General features: G+C 45.9%; 1 protein-coding gene across 1 annotated transcript in view; it reads right to left on the reverse strand.

The window, feature by feature from the left end:
- Positions 1-1,022: 1,022 nt before the first annotated feature.
- Positions 1,023-22,689, reverse strand: part of LOC144767603 (uncharacterized) — a 70,059-nt gene continuing 48,392 nt past the window's right edge. Inside the window, exon 2 of the mRNA XM_078651009.1 lies at positions 1,023-3,676. Coding sequence (XP_078507135.1) covers positions 2,802-3,676 — 875 coding nt within the window. The 3' untranslated portion in view covers positions 1,023-2,801. The remainder of the gene's footprint in view (positions 3,677-22,689) is intronic.

The following is a 22,689-nucleotide window of genomic DNA, read 5'->3' on the forward strand; positions in this document are numbered from 1 at the left end:
ATTGTGATTCAGTAAAACGCTACCTACTTGCAATTAGTGTTTGCGATTTGGTATTTAAAAAGGGCGTGTTTACGGCATTTCATCCAATTACTGAATCTGAATGGGCTGTATGAAAGTTTTGCGACCGAATTAAGGTCAAGTTTTACTGACTCCCTGCAGGAGGTGGTAACCCATTTGCAAATAGGTACGGGACCTTCGAAGAACGGAAAACAAATATTTTTAATGGCAGGCGGCTGTCCCTCGGACCCCACTGTCTACTCTTAAAAAATTAAATGAAAAACCTTATTTTTTTTCTTTTTAAATGCATCCCATTATCCTTTAAGGAAATTGGGCTGCATTAAAAAAAAATAAACAGACTGCTTGATTAAAACCCAATCATAGACATGGAGGTCTGCTGACCTCAGCAGGCTGCCATCTCTGTGATGGTTGTGATTCCTAATGGGTCTCAAATTGCGACCTACCTCACTAATACGCATGTGGTAGGTCTATTTGAATCTCGCTAGCAATCGCTAATGAAACTCAAAAGAGTTTCATACATTAGGAATTCCGATTTCCAAATTGCGACTCATAGAGAATCGCAAATAGGAAATCAGTATTCCTGATGCTAGTACATCCTGCCCTAAGTCTTTTTGTAGTTTGCATTCTTCGAATGGGGAAAGCAAAAAAGAACTGGGATGAAAAAAGAAATTTAAAAAATCAGTCTGGACACAATACTTACTCCTGACAAGAGTTAAATCAAGTTATACCTGGCGGCACTCATAGCTACGGGGCTGCTCAGTGGGTTAGCTGATTTGCAGTTGGTTGCGGCAGCGCTCTTCACTACCGAAGCCTGAGCGCTGTAGAGCTTACAGAGTTACAAAAACATAAATGTGAGCCCTATAGGAGGGGATCTTAAATGCACAGAATGCTGACTCGAACCCATTGCAATGCAAGATACAGCAGGATTTATTGAGGAAAAGAGGTCTACATACATCTGCAATAAACACAGTTCAACTACTAACTCTTAAACATACGTGGGAAAAGGTATGATGGGAAGGTAAAAGAGCCCACGTTTCTTTCTGCAGCTCCAACGGTAATCACGCACCACAAAGAGCGAGCAGCACCTGGGCTGGAGACGAAAGCAAGTCCCTTCCGCGAGGCGAGTACCTCTGTGCATGGCAGAGGGGCTACGGGCTTCGATTTGTTGGCACTTTGGCATCTGTGAATAGGGGGCTGTGCTGAGAACCCTTGCTGTGAGCTCAAAGTTGTTGTGACGTGTAAGTAGTAGTTTAATGTGTGTTTTGTAAGACGGCATGATAGCGTTGCGGCTGTGCCCTCATGTAATGGCATGAGCGAGGTGGTAAATGAATCCTATATTCGGTTGGTACAATAGAATCAACTAGCAGTGAGAAACACTAAGACCATTTATAAAGAAATAATACAAGGATGTGATTGGTTACCGATCATAGTCTCCTTACATGGTTGTACGGCTGCTCGCAATCACGCTTCACAGGTGACCAGAGCTGCAATTACAGAGCCCAGGTCTAGGCCGGGAATATGACTCATCTTAATGATGCTGCCTCACTGGGGGCACATATGCCTTAGCATGCTTGTGGCAGGGTCAGAAATGACTTCTCTAAATAAGTTTAGCACAGGCATACCATTATGCACTGAGTGCTTGCCTTTGAACACTTTTAGCTGGGACTTAAACATCAGTATGCCGTACATCGTGCCCTTAAATACCGAACAATGCTAATTAGTGCATGGACTTTTAAAATAAATTAATCTGCAAGGCGCGGATCACACCCAGAGAGCCACAGCTGCCTGTAAAGCCCTGCAGCCTCTCTCAGAAACTAGTGCAGCAAACGGCATGCGAAGAAGAAACATGCTGCACAACTTGTGACCCTCGGCAATCCGATACACTGCCGTTTAAGAGGCACACTGCAATGTTCTCCCCTCTTCAACAGTGGTATGTTGCTAGGCCTAAGATCTGCGCTCTGTGCTCCTTCACGCAAGAGATCTTTTTTTCCACGCTGCTCGCTTTTTAAAAGCAAGAGCTGCAAATGGTGCCTCAGTGATGTATGAAGTGTATGCGCTTCGCAACGGAGTTTGCGCAATCAGGGTTATTACACTAAATGCACGCTCCCTACAGGGGACATTGGCCATTAGGAATTTATGACTACAAGCCCTCGTTACAACATTCCAGTAAAACTTACTTTGGGGTAAGCAGGACATAAGATTGTTACAGTGAAAATGGATCTAGTTTGTATTTATTGGTGTTGTAGAAACGTTCATTTTGAGTGAAGTTCCTGGCATAAACTGTACAGTGATAGGTTTCAGTTTAGTGTGTATTATTTGGTGCCGTTGCATAAGAAGCTCTTCTCACACCCAGTGCAGCGATGAGGTCTCTCACTGGAGTGTAAACTTCGGAGCTGTAGAAGATGTGCCTTACCAGTAAAGCTCTTCCCACACACCGTGCAGTGATAAGGCCTCTTTCGTGTGTGTGCACTTTGATACCATACTTGACCTTTCTTTCTAAGAAAAGCGCTTGGAAGACACTTTGCAGTGATAATGTTTCTCTCCAGTGTGTTTGGTGTTACGAGACTTGACTTTTGATTTAAGCTCTTCTCGCACACAGTGCAGTGAAAAGGCTTCTCTCATGTGTGTACGCTTTGATGCCGTACAAGGGATCCCTGATAAGCAAAGCGCTTGGAACACACAGTACAGTGATGAGACCTCTCTCTTGTGTGTACGCTTTGATGCTGTACAAGGGTTGCCTTACGAGAAAAGCGCTTTGAACACTCAGTGCAGTGATAAAGCTTCTATCCTGTGTGTGTTCTTTGATGCCGTACAAGGGATCCCTTATCAGCAAAGCATTTGGAACACAGAGTGCAGTGATAAGGCTGCTCTCCTGTGTGAGTTCTTTGATGCAGTACAAGGTGTGCCTTCTGAGAAAAGGTTTTGGAACACACTGTGCAGTGATAAGGCCGCTCTCCAGTGTGTACGCTTTGATGCTGTACAAGGTTCGCCTTATAAGAAAAGCTCTTGGAACACAGAGTGCAGTGATAAGGCCGCTCTCCTGTGTGAGTTCTTTGATGCAGTACAAGACTTCTCTTACAAGAAAAGGTTTTGGAACACAGAGTGCAGTGATAAGGCCGCTCTCCGGTGTGTGTTCTTTGATGCAATACAAGGTTTGCCTTCTGAGAAAAGGTTTTTGAACACACAGTACAGTGATGAGGCTTCTCTCCTGTGTGTATGCTTTGATGCTGTACAAGGCTCGTCTTATGAGAAAAGTGCTTGTAACACAGAGTGCAGTGATAAGGCCTCTCTCCTGTGTGTAAACTTTGATGTCGTACAAGGCTGTTCTTATGAGCAAAGCGCTTGGAACACTCTGTACAGTGATACGGCCTCTCTCCAGTGTGTGTTCTTTGATGCTGTAAAAAAGTTCCCTTTTGAGTGAAACACTTTTTACACGTTTCGCAGGGATATGGCCTGAGGCTGCTGTGTCCTATTTTGTGCCTCACAAGAAGTGTCTCATTGATAAATCCTTTGTCACACACATTACAAGCAAAGCGTCTCTCCCTCATGTGCATTCTGCGACGTTTCTTTAAGTAGATATTTTGAGTTATATTCATCTTGCCTCCGGAACCTTTATGGCTTTCTTTCCCATTCATATTTTCTAGATGTGATTGTTGTTCTGCAAAATAGAAAAAACATTGAAAATTACATGAAGAAAATATTTCTTGAAAAAGCTGCATTGTTATAATATGGAGAAGTGAACAGTTACAATTCAGGGAAAAAAATGTAAGTTCTAGGAAAAAGAGTCACAATTCCCTTTGAGACACAAATGGTGGCTAGTCCTCCTACATAAAGTGCGTTGACCTGGTCCTGCAGCAGGAGCATGCTGGGAAATCAAGTGATTCACGAGAACCACTGTTCGACATGGGGTTTCTGGTTGGCTAGGGTAGGCACCTAAGCCAGGCAGAATCCACCACTCTAGTCAGAGTAAGCCAGATACACACCTGAGATAATCTGAGCTCACCCACTGGTAGCTTGGCGCAGAGCAGTCAGGCTAGTTTAAAGAGGCAATGTGGAGAAGTGTGGCTCACTGGTTAGAGCAGGCAGACCCTGAAGCAGAGGTCAGACCCGGGACCAGGGTTCAATTCCCGACGCGGCAGGGTCTTGAGCTCAAATGTCCATGGACTCGATAATTCTCGCTTCGGTGCCTGACCTAATCATGGGTTCACACTCTGCAACTCTGGGCATTAAGCTTGCTTAATCTCCACAACGGCCCCCCCCCGCGGCGGGATGCCTGGCTTTCACCTTGGGGATGCCCTGTAGGGGCTATCTCACAGGGAAAAGCCAGGACGGGTTCCCAAGGCAAGAGCGGAGATACCCCTTCGGGGGTCGATTCAGGCACTATATAAGAAACATAATAATAATACTAATAATAATGTGCAGAGCATTTGTGAAACACACTCGTGCAGCAACACAGTGAGTAAACCACAAAAGGGAATCCACGCAGGACTAAGTAAAAATAGATTCTATATTACACAGTTACTTTTATCTTCGCGTTGCAAGTCGTCACAAAATGATTCGCTTTACCACAGTCTATGCATATCTGTCCAATGGCGGGACATTTACCTTTGTGTGGAAATGACAGTCCGTATCTGTAACACGTTTTGTTTTTCTATGGAGACAGGATCTTGTGTCCCTCGGCCTTGTACCTTGGCTTACTTTTCGTGCTCATGACCGACGCACTTTGGGCACCTACGGCCTCCATGTCAGTCACTTGGCGATAAGTACGCTTGTCAGCGCAAGCAGCCTTGAGGACTCGACACAAGCTCAGTTTCCATTAGCATTCGTCGTTGAAAGACATACGACAGACATCCATTGATTACTCCGAGGAGAGTAGCCACCTCATCATAAATTAATTGAATTTACAGTGCTTTACCAAACATCCAGTCTTTCAACAAACTCATCAATGGTCTTACCTGGTCTCTGGCATTCTTGGCTGAATATGTATCTTTTATAATTCACATTTGACACTGGCTTAAACTTGACATTAAAGGCCTTTTCGATTTGATCATATGTCTTTTCACCTTCTTGTAAATTATTTTTCAGGGTTTCTTTCACTCCTTCATCGGCCATGTTTCTCAAGATACTTTATACTCTTTTTAATCTATTGCATCTATGAACTCTTCAAAAGTTTCTATCCATCCATCTATCGCCAATATTCAGTTTTTTTCTAATATCAAACACAGTTTGTGGTTTTAAGAATGCAGCAGCCGTATATACAGTGGAGGACAGTAGTGCCCTCTCAGACACTTCCTGTGGAACTTGATCAGACAGAGCTTCTCTAGCGCCTCGTGATGTGCTGGCTTCGGCGTCAGCCTTAATGACTTTTGGAGCTTGGATCTCGCCCTGGCTCTCCATCGGAGCTCTGTATGTTATGGCTGTCTGAGGAGTTGTTCGGGGCTCTTAGGCAGTGGTGGGCCGCTTCGTCTGGGGAAACTCAGCACCCCCAACCCCTCTTTCTGGGACTGCTCACCAGCGTGTTGAGAGACAATGATTTGTTGATGGTTTAGAGAAGGAGATAAATCTTTGTACACTACAAGTACATGAAAGCAGATAACACTGGTCGATTTTGTGCTGAAATGTTTCTTCACAAACACCTGGTTAATCTCTGCTTCATAGCATATGAATTTCAGTGTAATGTGAACTGAACTATTTCTGTGTGCTTTCCTTCTCCACCTTTAGTTTTCTTACTCCACATAGCGTAATCGTATTAATTTGCGTAATGGTGCCATATATTCTATTAGAAGCTGTTTCGTTCAGTTCCTGTCCAGCGACATGTAGACTTTCAGTGTCTCTGTCTTTATCTTTAAGCATTTTAAGCAGGCTGGCACTGCGCTGAGACTACACCAGTGCCAGCATCGATTCTGCACTTCAACTGAGGCACATGTGGCACGCATGAGCAGTGTGCTTGACCACGGCAAACTCTCTGGAAGAGCGCTTTTAGTGTACGGGCTTCGTATCCCTTATCTTGTCACCAGTTATAGCTTCCTTACAACCCAGGTACTCACCAATAACCAAGCCACACATGGAGAGTAGTTGAACACATCTTGATTACACTGCGTGTACGTCAGAACTCAACATTCTACACCGGCCTTTCACTCATCTCTCCAGCGCTTACGTCCTTACCGATGATATACCTTGGAAGTCACTTATGAAGGATCGATGCTACTACTGCAAGAATAAGCGTGTTAGTTGCACTGAAGAAAATAGCTATTGAATTTGGTAGACATGGCCCTCTCTACAGGGTCACCCTTTCTATTACTGCTGAATTAGTTTCTGTTGCCCTAAGGACACCCTCCGGTTCTACGCCACTGTGAACCCTTGTGGTACCCTTTGTAAAAGCTCTCAGGAGCAACTAGGCTACCCCACTGGTACTCCCTAGCTGTCCGCAGCCGGGACCAGGCCCTAGGCCACCCAGATGCCACTGGTCCTTGCCTATCCACAGAGTGGGGGTAGTTGCCCCTGGCACATAGTAGCCATTCTCCACTCTTCCCCTCATAAGGGCAGTTCTAGACAGCCACTGATCCTCCAGCCTAGGGTCCGCACGCTCAGGCTGACCAGAAGTCATGGCCGAGGCTTTCCTCCACCTACCTCTCCTCCTAGGGTTTAGCACTCTCCTCCATTGAGAGGCCCCCCCCAGAACACAACTCTCCCACCAGTTCAGGACCTCTCTCCAGCAACTGGTCTCCAAGCCCAGGGTCTAAACCCTCAGGTTGCACTGGGGTCAGAGGCAAGGGCTCCCTCCCTCTGCACCCCCTTCCAGAGTTCTGCACCCTCCCAACTGGAGCGGTACCCCTGAAAGACAAACTGGTCAAGACACTGGTTACAGATGTCCCTCTGTAGTGACCGGATAATTAGTTCTATTTTCTGAGTGGTGGTGACTGTGGTCTACTACCATCTTAGTATAGTGGATAGATCCCTATTCCTAGCCTATTCTTAGTGTTTACCTATCGATTTTGACATAATTCCGTGCCCTTTTCATCGTTTTCGGGCCTGAAGGCTTATATTAGGAGGTAGATTACCTTATATCACCTATTGGTAGGGCTTGCCTATGTACTTTGACAGAGCTGTGCGTCTCTTTCATCTTTTTCTGGCCTACAAGGCCCAAACGAGAGAGACTCCATTTTCCTTTCTGCCTTGGCTGCCCGAGGCGCTTGTAGGTCAAGAGTAATGTTTTAGTTATGAGCTGTTGTTCGCTGGAGAGGAACCGGTCAGAGCTGGCCCTTATCGGAGGAATGTAAACGGAGCTCGGGTTTAAGACGCAACAACAGGTGGCCACTGTGGGAGCGTCGAGAGCCCGGGGCCTGGTACAAGAGTCTGGTGGGCGGCAGGTTACTCTCTGGAAATTTCGACGAGCGAAGAGCTCTCTATATTATCGAAATGCAGAAAGGTAGAGCACGCAGCGGATTCTTGGACAGGCAGATGATCTTTTGGAGAGAAGGCAGACGATCCTTTGGAGAGACCGAAGCTACGTCATGAATTGATCTGTTAGGGCAGTTGGAGTTAGTTTGTGACCAGAATTGGAATAGTCAGAGTGAAGAAGTTAGTTGAACGGATTGTTCTCAGAATAGTGGAAGCTGTATCATTAGATTGAAGCTTGGAAGTGAAGATGGTTCGTGGGAGAGGAGAAGTCAGTGCAGATTTATCGGTGCAGAGCTGAGAGACAGAGACGAAGACCAGAGAAGGGTTCCCGTGCTTTGGAGGGGTGACGGAGGTGAAGGAGCATAGCGATGCAGACGTGTATCCGTGGGTGCAGAGCAGAGTCTGAGATGAGCCGAGGCACAGATGAGAGAGGGACCCAAACGACAGCCAGAGTCGGACTACGTAATTATAAGGTGAAGTCTGTCCTGCTATTATAGTGCACAAATATATTAACTCTTTCCTTTACTTTTCAGGCTATGCTTACATTGCTAGGTGCTAATATGACTTTATAATGCAATGTTTATTTTTATTGTTTAATAAAGGGACCCCAGTTCCTAATACATATATTTGAGTATTATTTCCGTGGTGGAGCTAACCTTTCTTTTTAGCCAGGTACTGTCGTATGGAAGGATGGGCTATTCCCTTCCTACAGATAACTGATGACGGAGAGTAATGTGAGTTTCATATCGAGGAATAATTCTTGAATGTAATAATCTGGCAGTTCTTGTGTGAGAGGATCGGATCTCCTATCCATTACATAAGGGATAATAATTCATATGAGATAGAGTAACTTTCCAGTAGGTGTTAGGTATTTAGGAAATCCCCAAAGAGAGAGAGAGAGAGCAGGAGGTATTAATAGGATAGTGGGAACACTATAAAGAGAGATCGCTCAGGATAGGGCGTTATACATTGGAGCTGCTCCCCGAGGAGCGAGGGGGTAGAGTAGTCCGGGCCGGATTGTCGTGGGACTACAAGTGGGGACACTATAAAGAGAGATCGTTCAGGATAGGGCGTTATATATTGGAGCTGCTCCCCGAGGAGCAAGGGGGTAGAGCAGTCCAGGCCGGATTGTCGTGGGACTACAGGTGGAAAAATCTGCTCTCCGACATGAGTGAGAGTAGGTTAGCCCGGGCCAGATCGTCGTGAGGCTATTAGGTGAGATCATAGGACATGCCATGGAATTCCGTAGTTATTAGTGGTATTTTGGTTGTATAAGCTTGTATATTGCGAGTTCCCCATTCCCACGTAAGTACCCAGGTACTGTTGTAAATAGGGTCTGGGAAGGGATGAAGTTACGTGATGACTGAGTTTGTGGTGTTTAGGTGAGCTGATAACTTGGTCAGGAAATCCGGTCATTACATTTGGCGTCACGAACAGCTTTTGAAAGCCTTGTAGCGCGTTTTCTTGTTATCTTGTTTGTTTGCGCTCGGCGTGTGCGGAAGCTCTTTTTGTATATTTTTTGTTTATATGTGTATATATTTTCTACTTTTGTAACGATTTTTTTGAGAAGGTCGAGATCTACTTTTCAATTGCCTATTGAGATTCCTGGTTGGGAATCTCCGCCTTATGAGGCGCTAGCTCATGAATGGGCTAATTGTACAGGTTTGAGTGAAAATTGGATTTCTTGTTTGGAATCGGCAGAGCCAGCTCATGTGATTGCTTGTTTACAGAAAGTGCCGATTGTGAAGGGTGAAGAACTTCCTATATTAGGACGTAGAGGTTGGATTTTGCTGTATGCGTACAGGCTTGTACATGAAAAACTTGTGGCTTTGCAGCGTCAATGCAAGGAATCTGAAGACCAGTTTGTTGAAGTGCAGAATGCTTATACTCTTTTGAGATGTCAAAATAAGTTGCTTGCCGACAAATTGGATACATATCAGACTATTGCGGAAAGAGCTGCAGTTCGGATTGCTAAATACAAATACAAGAATCGACGTGGTCGAGTCAGTAAAAGGAAAGTGCGTTTGGTTGTGGCGAAAGCAGGGCTCGATTGGAACCCTGACGAGTGGGATGGTGACATCTGGGACTCAATTGAATCTGGCTCCTCGGCTGAGGAGAATGTAAATCGTGACTCTTCTCGTACTGGACGTGACTGTAGATCGAGTGCTTCTTGTAAATATGACGATCGCTGTAAATCTGAAGATCGCTGTAAATCTGACGTTCGCTATAACTGTACTGATCGTGCAGAGGTTTCTGCGCATCCAGTCTTTCGAAGAAAATTGCAGCAGGCTCCTGGTAATCCCAATGGGATTCCTTTGGATAGTTTGGAAGATTTTACGCAACAGGAAGTTAGTGACATTTTGGAACGATTTTGACAAAGGCCTGGCGAGGTCTTGCTTACATGGATGGTGCGTCTTTTTGAACTGGATGCTGCTGGCATCATGTTGGATATGGGAGATTCGCTGAACTTTTGTTCTTTGAGTTCCGATTCTACTGTACAAGATCATTTTCGGAACTATGCTAATAATGGTCAGGTTAGTTTGCTTCAGTTGGCGACGGAGGGTTGTACCCTACTGAATCTGATTGGCCTTTGAATGACAAGCCGTGGTATACTTTGAGAGATGCCTCACAGAGACTGAAAGAGGAAGTGATGAAGATCGCGATTTTTCTGAATACGTCTGACAGGTTGTGGATGGTTTGTTGACTTCTTCGGTGTGGAGTAGGATTATTCGTTCCGCCCCTGTTGCTTATAAGCAAGTTATGATGACATTATTGATTAATCAGACTGGTGCTCCTTTGTCCGATGTGCTTGAAGCTGTGCGTCAGCTTGGCGAATTGGGCAAATGGCTTAAACCGGACAGACAATCTAGACCTGAGGGTCGAACTGGTCGTTATCAATTTACTAGACGTGACATGTATCTCGCCTTATTGGCTGATGGTGTGAAGAAGGAGGATATTGATGGTGAGCCGAATAATAAATTGTGGTCCTTGTTTCGCAAACGTGGTTTGGACAGAAAGGAAGGTGCTAGGTGAGTGAGTAAACAAGATCGTGCTCGTTATAATTCTAGTGATAGTGATGATGACGGATGCAGGAGCAGATGTGACAGGAATGACAGAGGTCGATGTGAGAGGGATGTGTCTCCCTGTCGTGACCATGTGAGAGAGAGAGAGGGGGAAAGAGAGAGGGGGAGAGATGAGCGTTTTGAATATAGACACAGAGTGGAGAGGGATGATTCTCCTGAATTCAGAACGAAAGACAGACGACACAGGTTTTCTGAGCAAAATTCACAATATCTTATGGATGACAAGAATCCATTTCATGAGGGAAACAAGTATGAACAAGAGGTAACATTACCTAATAAATATGAGAGTCTTTACCCTGATTTGTCTTGGGCGTTAGAACGAAATAAAAATGACTAGGAAATAGGCCAAGCTCCGGTACGCAATTGGGCTCACAGAGATCATAGACCCTATGTAGATATTGAAATTTTTTGGAGACACCGTAACATACAAAGGACCCGAGCCTTAGTAGATACAGGAGCGGAGGCCACTCTAATCTATGGAAACCCGAAGAGATTTAAAGGACAATTTTTCACAATTACTGGCCTAGGTGGTAAAGAAACTCCCGCAGTACAAACTGATGTTCAAATGAAAATAGGTAGAATTCCCCGAAAAGAATATTCTGTATTGGTAGTACCCCTTTGTGAATACATAATTGGAATTGACATTTTAAAAGGTATGACATTATATTTAGATGACGGATGTTATCGTTTGGGAGACAGGAACTACATATCATCAAAGTCCGTGAGAGTTGGACGTTTGAGAATTCCCCCTGTGAAAATTCCTCAAGCTACAAAAGTAATTTCTCAGAAACAGTATCGCATTCCAGGCGGGCATGAAGAGATTAGTGCCACAATTCAGGATTTAGTGGATGCAGGAGTTATAACCCCAGTTACTTCTGCCTGGAATAATCCCGTATGGCCAGTGCGCAAGAGTGATAATTCTTGGCGCATGACAGTTGATTATCGCGAATTGAATAAACATACACCCCCTTTGACTGTTGCAGTTCCTGACATTATTACTTTGATTGAGAGAATTCATAAACATTCAGGAACTTGGTATGCCTCTATCAACATTGCTCATGCTTTCTTTTCCATTCCGATTGCCCCTGAGTGGCAGGAACAATTCAGTTTTACATGGAATGGACGTCAAATGACGTTCAGATGTCTTCCCCAGGGCTATGTGCATAGTCCTACGATCTGTCTTCGGCAGGTGGCAGAACATTTAACTGAGGTTCCAGTGAATCCACAAATACAGGTGTGTCATTACATTGATGACATTTTAATTCAAGGTGAAACACAGGAGATGGTTCAGACCCAATTAGACCAAATCGTAACCCATTTACAAAATAGAGGTTGGGAGATTAATCCAGACAAATTACAAGGCCCAGCACAAAATGTAAAATTTCTAGGTATTAATTGGCATGAAGGAAATCGAGAAGTAATTCCGCAGGTAAAACAGAAAATTGCAGAATTTGCAGTCCCGAAAAATAGAAAGGAAGCACAGAGGTTTATTGGTTTATTTGGCTTTTGGCGTCAGCACATCCCACATTTGAGTCAGATATTAGCCCCTTTGTACAAAGTTACCCGTAAAAAGAATGTGTTTGAATGGAATAAACCGCAGCAAGATGCGTTGGATTTGGCAAAAGAAGCAATTCAGCATGCTTTGGATTTGTGGCCAGTGCGTGATGGTGATGTGGATTTGAATGTGTCTGTGCAAGGCCCTTATGCGAATTGGAGTTTGTGGCAAAAACAAGGTAAGACAAAAGTACCATTAGGTTTCTGGACTAAAAAGTTACCCGATGCTGGTGAGCGTTATACCCCATTTGAAAAACAGTTACTTGCATGCTATTGAGCTCTGGTGGATACCTAGCAGTTGACTTTAGGACAAATTGTGATTTTGAGACCTGAAATTCCTATTATGCAATGGGTTTTGAGTTCACCAAAAACTCACAGAATTGGACATGCTCAAGAAGCGAGTGTGATTAAATGGAAATGGTATATACAAGACAGAGCATGTGTAGGACCGAAGGGTGGTGCGATGTTACATGAGCAAGTGGCGCTGGCGCCATCAGAAGCAGAAAGTGATTACTCCGTACCTATAGTACAGGAATCCCCTGTTAAGTGGGGTAAGCCGTTTGATGATTTGTCCGTGGAGGACAGAAAACATGTATGGTTTACGGATGGTTCAGCGAGGTACATAGGAGAGAAGAGGCATTGGAAGGCAGTATCCTACAATCCGATCACACAAAAACTGCTAAGTACCACAGGTGAAGGGAAAAGTAGTCAATTCGCTCAGCTATATGCTGTTTATCAAGTTTTAAAACAAGAATTGCCTGGAACATGTCACATTTTTACTGATTCTTTGTCCACTGCTAATGGTTTAGCGGTTTGGTTACCAACGTGGCATTTCCATGACTGGAAACTTCATACGAAAGAGCTTTGGGGTAAGCACTTGTGGCAAGAGATTTGGGAGCTACTTCCTCAGAGTAATGTGACAGTTTTTCATGTTGATGCTCATACACACGTAGACACCCGTGAAAAACTTTTTCACCAAATTGCAGATGAGAAATCTAAAATTTCTGAGGCAATGGTGGGCAAACAAGATTTTGATTTGGCGGGATTGTCGAAATGGGCCCACCAGAAGTCAGGACATTTTGGAGAAAGAATCACTAGCAGGTGGGCTGCTGACAGAGGAATTTATATTCCTCTCAATTTGATTAAAGATACCATACTTCATTGTCCCATATGTCAGCACTCTAGACAGCGAGAAGTGCCCCAAATTGTAAAAGGTCAATTACATCGAGGAAATCCCCTGTACAAATTTGGCAAATAGATTATATAGGTCCTCTTCCCATGAGTAACAAGCATTTACAATGCAATGGTTTCGCCTTTGGAAAAGTTAGAGCTATTGGCATTGTAAATGACAACATTTGTATTTATGTGTTGGTTTTGAAAACATAAATAAATGGCATTGTCATTTACATTGCCATTAGCTTAATCTCTCGCAAATGTGAGACCTATTGTACCCTACGGACAAGCTCAGCAGACAGCAGTTACTACCACACACACACACCCAGAGCCACACACACACACACCCAGAGCCAGCCACATACACCCAGAGCCAGCCACACACACACACACCCAGAGCCACACACACACACACACCCAGAGCCACACACACCCACCCATAGCGCCACACACACACACACCCACCCAGAGCCACACACACACACCCAGAGCCACACACACACACACCCAGAGCCACACACACACCCAGAGACACACACACACACACCCAGCCACACACACACACACATACACACACACAGAGCCAGAGCCACACACACACCCAGAGCCAGAGCCACACACACCCAGAGCCAGAGCCACACACACACCCAGAGCCAGCGCCACACACACACCCACACACCCACACACCCAGAGCCACACACACCCAGAGCCAGAGCCACACACACCCAGAGCCACACACACACACACACACACCCACACACCCACCCAGAGCCACACACACACACACACACCCAGAGCCACACACACACCCAGAGCCACACACACACACACACACACACACACCCAGAGCCACACACACACACACCCAGAGCCACACACACACCCAGAGCCACACACACACCCAGAGCCACACACACACCCAGAGCCACACACACACACACACACCCAGAGCCACACACACACACACCCAGAGCCACACACACACACACCCAGAGCCACACACACACACACACACACCCCCAGAGCCACACCCACCCACCCAGAGCCACACACACCCACCCAGAGCCACACACACCCACCCACCCAGAGCCACACACACCCACCCACCCAGAGCCACACACACACCCACCCAGAGCCACACACACCCACACTCAGGGGGCGGGGAAGCAAGCACAGCGAGGGGGCAGGGAAGCAAGCACAGCCAGGTGGCAGGGAAGCAAGCACAGCCAGGTTGCAGGGGAGCAAGCACAGCCAGGTTGCAGGGGAGCAAGCACAGCCAGGTTGCAGGAGAGCAAGCACAGCCAGGGGAAGGGGAACCAGGGGGCGGGGGAGCAAGCATAGCCAGGGGGCAGGGAAGCAAGAACAGCCAGGGGGCAGGGAAGCAAGCACAGCCAGGGGGCAGGGAAGCAAGCACAGCCATGTTTCCAGTGCTTGGCTATTCTGAACAAACCATTGGTGGATTCCCAATCGGCAACCATCCTCATCTATATTTCCAGCGGCCGATAAGGTGGGCGTTAAGTTAGCTCCCCTGCACCATGTGACTCCAGGCATCAACCCACCCAATCTCCTTGCTGGCCCTGGTACCTTGAAACACTAAGATGCTATGTCTGTGCTCTACAAATAGGAATTAATAATAAATGATGGTTGTTTTGTGTGCATACCTATAATCGACGAGTGATAGAAGGGGGGCAGAGCTTAGTGTATTTCCAACTGTCTGTGCCTAGGTTACCTCTGTGTCTCTGCCCTATACACCTGGTCCCAACGAGCAGTGCCTATACCAACCGGCGGTGCTCCAGGTACGGTCAGCTGTCCCACTAGAGGAAACATTCTAAAACACATCACCATTACAAATTATGGAAATAAAACTGAACAAAGAGTCTGGGGAAGTAGCAGAGAAGAGGACCGCCTCTTGTGAAACTGGGCACAGTCAGCTGTCCCACCATAGGAAACACTCTAAAAAAACATCACCACCACAGATTATGGAATCAAAACTGGTCAAAAAAGTCAGGGGAAGTGGCAGAGGAGAGGACCTGCCTCGTGTGAATCAGAGGAGCCTCCCTTCTAGATGTGCACTGCCCACGCTGAATCGCACCTTTGCAGGCGCTCTACACCTATGTAACAGTGACTGACCCTCCGAAGAAATCAATCAACAAACACGCAGAGCTCCACAAAAAGCCTCAGAACCAAAATATAATCTGCAAATAATTCTACAATCGAACTCACATAAGCATTAAAAGATAGGCAGACGCGCGACTCATCGTGGCTGAAGCACTCCATAAAGACATGCTAAAACGCAAGCGGTGTAGTAAGTAAATGGATCCCTATTTAAAAGTTCATCCCTCCCAATCTTCAACTCAGCCAGAGGCCTCCTATAGACCTGTGTGCCCTCCCATCTTTTTCAGGTAGCTTCATCAAGAGTCACTCACGATGAGGGACAAGAAACAGCAAAAACTTCTGCTACAGAGTAAAACTGTTCCAATGCGATGTAAAGGTTGTGCAGGCTCTAGGCAGTCCTTCTCAGAGGATTAGGTAGGACAAGTAGAAAGCCAGGTCCAGCGAAATACCAAAGAAAGCAGTCCAGAGGAATACAAACTATCACAGGGAAAATGTATTGTCTGCCTCCCCCATCCTGCTGCCAGGGACATGAAATCTATATGGTCGAGATTACCCTGGGTGGCAAACTGCAAATGAATCGATGGCGTAATTGCGTGCAAAGCCAAACTGCGGGACAGTCAGCCGTAGCCGACACAAAAAAACAACTGATTACCCAAAGGAGGGATACGCCACTCAGCTGCAGCTCGACTTGGTACGATCGCCCCCAAAAACAGCAGATCACCTCCCCAAAGACCCACACCACTGTACCTCAGCTCATGCCCCCCTCTGCTGCAACGTGCATAAATCAAAAAATTGCGGGATGGCCAGACATAGATAAAGACAAACTCCCGATCGGTCCAGGGAGAGACATCCCTTCGCTGCAGTGCACACATCTGATCTGTGTGCCGATCGTACTAAACAGCTGATCACCATACTATACCTCAGCGTGTACACTCCGGCATGCGGGACGGCCAGCCGATCGTGCCATGCCGAGGGCGGGAACAAGAAAGGGGAAAGGACAAATTAAAGGTGATGAAAAGGGACAGAGGGGGCGGGAAGGGGAGGAGAGGGGAGGAGAGGGTTGGTGTATTTATATTTTAAGTAGTGAGGGGGCAAGGATATGAGGCACGACTGTAGGGGGAAAAGACTCATCATGTGCCTGTAATCTGAAGTCCTCAAGGCTAGGAGTCTCAACGGCTAGGAGTCTCAACGGCTAGGAGTCTCAACGATTTAAAAATGCTGCCGCTCGATTAGTATTTCTGAAAATATCAATGATGGACAAAGCTAAAAGGGTGCCACTCAATAATAACCCTGATAATCTCTGTTGGTTGAAAAGATGCTAGTAACTAGTCACAAGGTTCAAGATTTCAATGGATAATTGCCTAATGATATTTCAAAGGTATTCCAAATAAAGAAACGCTGCGACATAAGTGGTCTTGAGATGTTGAAAGACGATGTAATGGTGAAAGGATGATTCACTACCTGCGAGCTGAAATGCCAGATCTAAACAGTGAAAGAAAGCAGGTAACGGGAGACTATAAAAGTGGATTCGTATTTGCGTCCACAATGGCATAGAATGCAGGCAACAAACTAATTACCTGTAAGGCAATGCTCCTTTCTCGAATCCGAGAAGTGTCCAATTAAAAAGCCGTAGTGGGCAGGTTGATGGCGTCGTTGAAGGTAACTATGATTCCCGAATATATTAAATGCTTCAATTAATGATATGTGGAAACTACGCTTAGTACTTTCAATCTATTATATAAAGTTATGATGCCTACTAATGTTTAAGCAGTCAGATATAGGGAAGCAACATAATAGAAGTGTCGAGCAACGGCCGACGCCCCGCAGCGGTGCTCCTCCACTCCAATGGCTGCCAGGCACTTTTCGAGCCCTCCATCTCGGGCCTCGGTGCCTCCGCCTGCCGGCAGTCTCCACGGTTTCATCCGCGGCCCCGTATACGGAGGAAAAAGACACTCAGCAACACGGGAGGGGGCGGAGATGTTCCTAATGCCGTGGTTGAACCCGGGAGGGGCGGGAGAGTACACGAACGGCGGGAGGGGGGCGGGAGAGAACGAGGGGGGCGGGAGAGTACACGAACGGCGGGAGGGGGGCGGGAGAGTACACGAACGGCGGGAGGGGGGCGGGAGAGGACGAGGGAGGCGGGAGAGGGGCAGCTAGGAACAAATAAGGAGACCCGTCCCGAGCAGCAAGGGAGGTGCCGGCAATGCCGGAACAGACTCTGGGGGCGTTCCCGGCGTCGCGTGACGTCGGCAAAAGGCAAAGAATGTCGGGAACGCCCCCGTGTCTGGTCCGGCATTGACGGACAGGCCCCTCGTCCAATGGCTAGGCTCCATTTATGGAGCTAGCCAATGGGACGGGGGGGCGTGTTCCAGAGTGCTTACTGTACTCAATAGATTTCTCTGGAGGAGGAGCCTAACGGCTCCGTCCCCCAGCGAAACCTAAAAACTGTCAGTATGTGTGCACAGTTGTAGATACTTTTAGTGGTCTTTTAGTAGCATTTCCCTGTAAAAGAGCTACCCAATTAAACACTATTAAAACGTTGGAGTTAATCATGTTGTAATATGGTTCCACTTCAAATACAGTCTGACAACGCATCTCACTTTAAAGGTAAACTTGTGCAGGATTTCTGTGTGGAAAACAATAATGAATGGGTGTTCCATATACCATATTACCCGCAGGCGCAGGCCTTGTGGAGAGAATGAATGGCTTATTAAAAGACCAATTGTGTAAGCTATCAGATGGAACTTTTAAGAACTGGAGAGATCATTTGTTTGATGCATTATTGATTCTGAATAACGGCCCTTATTTGAATTCTGATTCCCCATTAATGCGTTTATTTCCTCAAGTTATTGATGTTAAACCAAATACTATTGAGAGTACAGTGATGTATTGGGAGATTTCCCCTGGAGCTCTTGCTCCATGCAGAGCAACCCCAGGTTCTGCAGGCTTAGACTTGCATTCTATGAACACCACCGCTTTAAAGAAAGGAGACATTACTATTGTGGAAACCGGAATTGGTGTTCAAATACCCGTTGGAAGTTTTGGATTAATTGCCCCGAGATCTGGTTTAGCTTTAAAAGGTGTCCAGGTGCTCGGAGGTGTCATTGACAGTGATTACCAAGGAGAGATTAAAGTGATCCTGTTAAACAGTGGTGACTCTGATTTATTGATGCACAAAACAGACCGAGTTGCTCAATTGATATTTATGCCTGTCTTCAGTGGTGAGATTCAAAAAGGTACTGCCCCAACTCTATTAACTGTTCGTGGAAAAAAGGGTTTTGGCTTCACTGATAATCCCGGAGCGAGAGTGTGGGTTCAGTCGCCTAAAAATCCCCCTGAACAGGCCGAAATTATTGCAACAGGTCAGGACAATACTGTCCTAGTGATGAGGCCAGGGCAAGATAGCTGGGATGTAGTTCCAGCTACCAAATGTTATTTGCGAGAATGAATAATACCTGTATTTGATTCCGTTCTCCTAGACCATCGCATGGATTGCTGTTGCCGGAGGTGTCGTCGCTGGACTCCTTTTGGTTTGCTGTGTTGGGAGACGGGAGGGCCCCCAGGACTGGAGTAATTCCTTGGACCGAAGACTCCGTTCTTCTGCATCGTGGGATTCCTCATCGAACTTTTGGACCGTATTGGCGAACAAACTCACTGATTCAAACCATTTTTGTCTAACCCCTATGCATTCAGTGACTGATATTCTAGCGACCTGTTTGGTTGCTGTCCCAGCTTCTATGGAAACACTTACCCATATTTTCAATTTAACTGATGCTCATCCCAACGTAATTTTCAGTGACTTTGCGGCCTATGATTACTGTGCTTTATGTACGGTTCTGATTGTTTCATGGCCCCCTTTAAATTCTCAAATCACAACTTACAATATCACTGAAGGTAATCTTTGCTTCTTCATGATCTGTGATCCTAGGATCATAGGCAAGTGCGTTCAATTACGACTCAATAATGCTACTTCATTTTCTGTCCATGAAAGGACTTTGTGCTTTACTAGAACACGTACATCATGTACTTCTGTTACAAATAATATGACTTGTAGCCGTCTTGCAGTTACAGCTAGTCATTATCGCATTGTATTATTAACCCCTGGATGGTTATTTTCATGTGGCAATACAACTTGGCCCTATATTCCTGCAAATATTACTGGAGGTCCTTGTGCTATTACTAGATTGAGTTTATTAATGTTTTCTTCACATCCTACTGTACTTTTTCGAACTACACGTGATGCCCCATCTTTAACAGCAAATTGTGACTCATCATTACATTTATTCTCTGCATCTGAATATCTTAGCTTGGCTATCTCTGTTGTACGTGTTCCTGCATTGTCTGTATTTAATGCTAAATCAATCGGAAAACTTGCTTGCTGGATGGTTAAGTCTATTAACTATACTTCTGCTGTCTTATCTGAACTTTTATTAGATGCTCAAGGTGAGCGCAATGCCATTTTACAGAATGGAGCTGAAATAGATTATCTCTTACTCAAACATGGTTATGGCTGTTCAGACTTTGAGGGCCTTTGCTGTTTAATTTATCGGACCATTCCAGATCCATTCAATCCCATATTGATAAGCTTCATGAATTAACTGAAGAAGTTAGGCAACATATAGATCAAGGGTGGTATAATTGGCTTTTCAATTGGTTGCCTGATTTACACTCCCTACGACAAGTGTTGGGGGGTGTCTTGATCGCTATTTGCATTTTAGTTACTATTTGTTGTTGTATTCAATGTGTCCCTTCCTTTGTCCAGATTTTTAGACCACATGCTATGTCTAGATCTGTTAGTTATGTCTCTTACAATTCTTCATCAGATGTTCGTTCTGCTTGAATTATATTTTGACTTTAGTTTAAGTTGTTAGTAGACGACAGTCAAGAGTGGAATGTAGTGACCAGATAATTTGTTCTATTTTCTGAGTGGTGGTGACTGTGGTCTACTACCATCTTAGTATAGTGGATAGATCCCTATTCCTAGCCTATTCTTAAAGTTTACCTATCGATTTTGACATAATTCCGTGCCCTTTTCATCGTTTTTGGGTCTGAAGGCTTATATTAGGAGGTAGATTACCTTATATCACGTATTGGTAGGGCTTGCCTATGTACTTTGACAGAGCTGTGCGTCTCTTTCATCTTTTTCGGGCCTACAAGGCCAAAACGAGAGAGACTCCATTTTCCTTTCTGCCTCGGCTGCCCGAGGCGCTTGTAGGTCAAGAGTAATGTTTTAGTTATGAGCTGTTGTTAGCTGGAGAGGAACCGGTCAGAGCTGGCCCTTATCGGAGGAATGTAAACGGAGCTCGGGTTTAAGACGCAACAACAGGTGGCCACTGTGGGAGCGTCGAGAGCCCGGGGCCTGGTACAAGAGTCTGGTGGGCGGCAGGTTACTGTCTGGAAATTTCCACGAGCGAAGAGCTCTCTATATTATCGAAATGCAGAAAGGTAGACCACGCAGACGATTCTTGGACAGGCAGATGATCTTTTGGAGAGAAGGCAGACGATCCTTTGGAGAGACCGAAGCTACGTCATGAATTGATCTGTTAGAGCAGTTGGAGTTAGTTTGTGACCAGAATTGGAATAGTCAGAGTGAAGAAGTTAGTTGAACGGATGGTTCTCAGAATAGTGGAAAATGTATCATTAGATTGAAGCTTGGAAGTGAAGACGGTTCGTGGGAGAGGAGAAGTCAGTGCAGATTTATCGGTGCATAGCTGAGAGACAGAGACGAAGACCAGAGAAGGGTTCCCGTGCTTTGGAGGGGTGACGGAGGTGAAGGAGCATAGCGGTGCAGACGTGTATCCGTGGGTGCAGAGCAGAGTCTGAGATGAGCCGAGGCACAGGTGAGAGAGGGACCCAGACGACAGCCAGAGTCGGACTACGTAATTATAAGGTGAAGTCTGTCCTGCTATTATAGTGCACAAATATATTAACTCTTTCCTTTACTTTTCAGGCTATGCTTAGATTGCTAGGTGTTAACATGACTTTATAATGCAATGTTTATTTTTATTGTTTAATAAAGGGACCCCAGTTCTTAATAAAAATATTTGAGTATTATTTCCGTGGTGGAGCTAACCTTTCTTTTTAGCCAGGAATGGAATGATGGGATATTCCCTTCCTACAGGTAACTGATGACGGAGAGTAATGTGGGTTTCATATCCAGGAATAATTCTTGAATGTAATATTCTGGCAGTTCTTGTGTGAGAGGATCGGATCTCCTATCCATTACATGAGGGATAATAATTCATATGAGATAGAGTATCTTTCCAGTAGGTGTTACGTATTTAGGAAATCTCCAAAGAGAGAGAGAGAGAGCAGGAGGTATTAATAGGATAGTGGGAACACTATAAAGAGAGATCGCTCAGGATAGGGCGTTATACATTGGAGCTGCTCCCCGAGGAGCGAGGGGGCAGAGTAGTCCAGGCCGGATTGTCGTGGGACTACAAGTGGGGACACTATAAAGAGAGATCGTTCAGGATAGGGCGTTATATATTGGAGCTGCTCCCCGAGGAGCAAGGGAGTAGAGTAGTCCAGGCCGGATTGTCGTGGGACTACAGGTGGAAAAATCTGCTCTCCGACATGAGTGAGAGTAGGTTAGCCCGGGCCAGATCGTCGTGGGGCTATTAGGTGAGATCATAGGATATGCCATGGAATTCCGTAGTTATTAGTGGTATTTTGGTTGTATAAGCTTGATATATTGCGAGTTCCCCATTCCCACGTAAGTACCCAGGTACTGTTGTAAATAGGGTCTGGGAAGGGATGAAGTTACGTGATGACTGGGTTTGTGGTGGTTAGGTGAGCTGATAACTTGGTCAGGAAATCCGGTCATTACACCCTCCCTCCAGGTCAGGCAGATCCTGAATCTGTCCTCCCAACCCAGGGACCAACCCCTGCGGTTGAACACTTGCCTGGTACGCCAGGACTTCTGGGGGAGCACACAGCCTCAACCCCATGAGGGTAACACATGACTCATGTGCCATGTGAAAGTCTGTCTGACACAGATCTCCGACCCCTGTTCATCTGACAGCATGTGAAGATCCCCCAGGACAGAAGTGGTGGCACCATTGCCGTTCAATGGTGACTCAGTCCTTCTGGCTGGCCCCTGACTCACTGATTCTTTCACTGGGGAACACATCCCCCTCTCACCCCTCAATCTGGACTTCTGCACCCTCCCAACTGGAGCGGTACTACCAGACACCAGAACCACTGTAGCTCCGTTTACAGATGCTCTGGGGTCTCCTAACACTAAGAGATCCCCCTCAAATGGATTCCTAGTACAGCCTAGGCCCTCAACCTGGTGTTCCCTTAAGGAACCCTCCAGGCCCTGAGACTGGGTTTCGGGCACCTG

Source organism: Lissotriton helveticus, chromosome 1_1 (genome assembly GCF_964261635.1).
Source record: "Lissotriton helveticus chromosome 1_1, aLisHel1.1, whole genome shotgun sequence".
Classification (NCBI taxonomy): domain Eukaryota; kingdom Metazoa; phylum Chordata; class Amphibia; order Caudata; family Salamandridae; genus Lissotriton; species Lissotriton helveticus.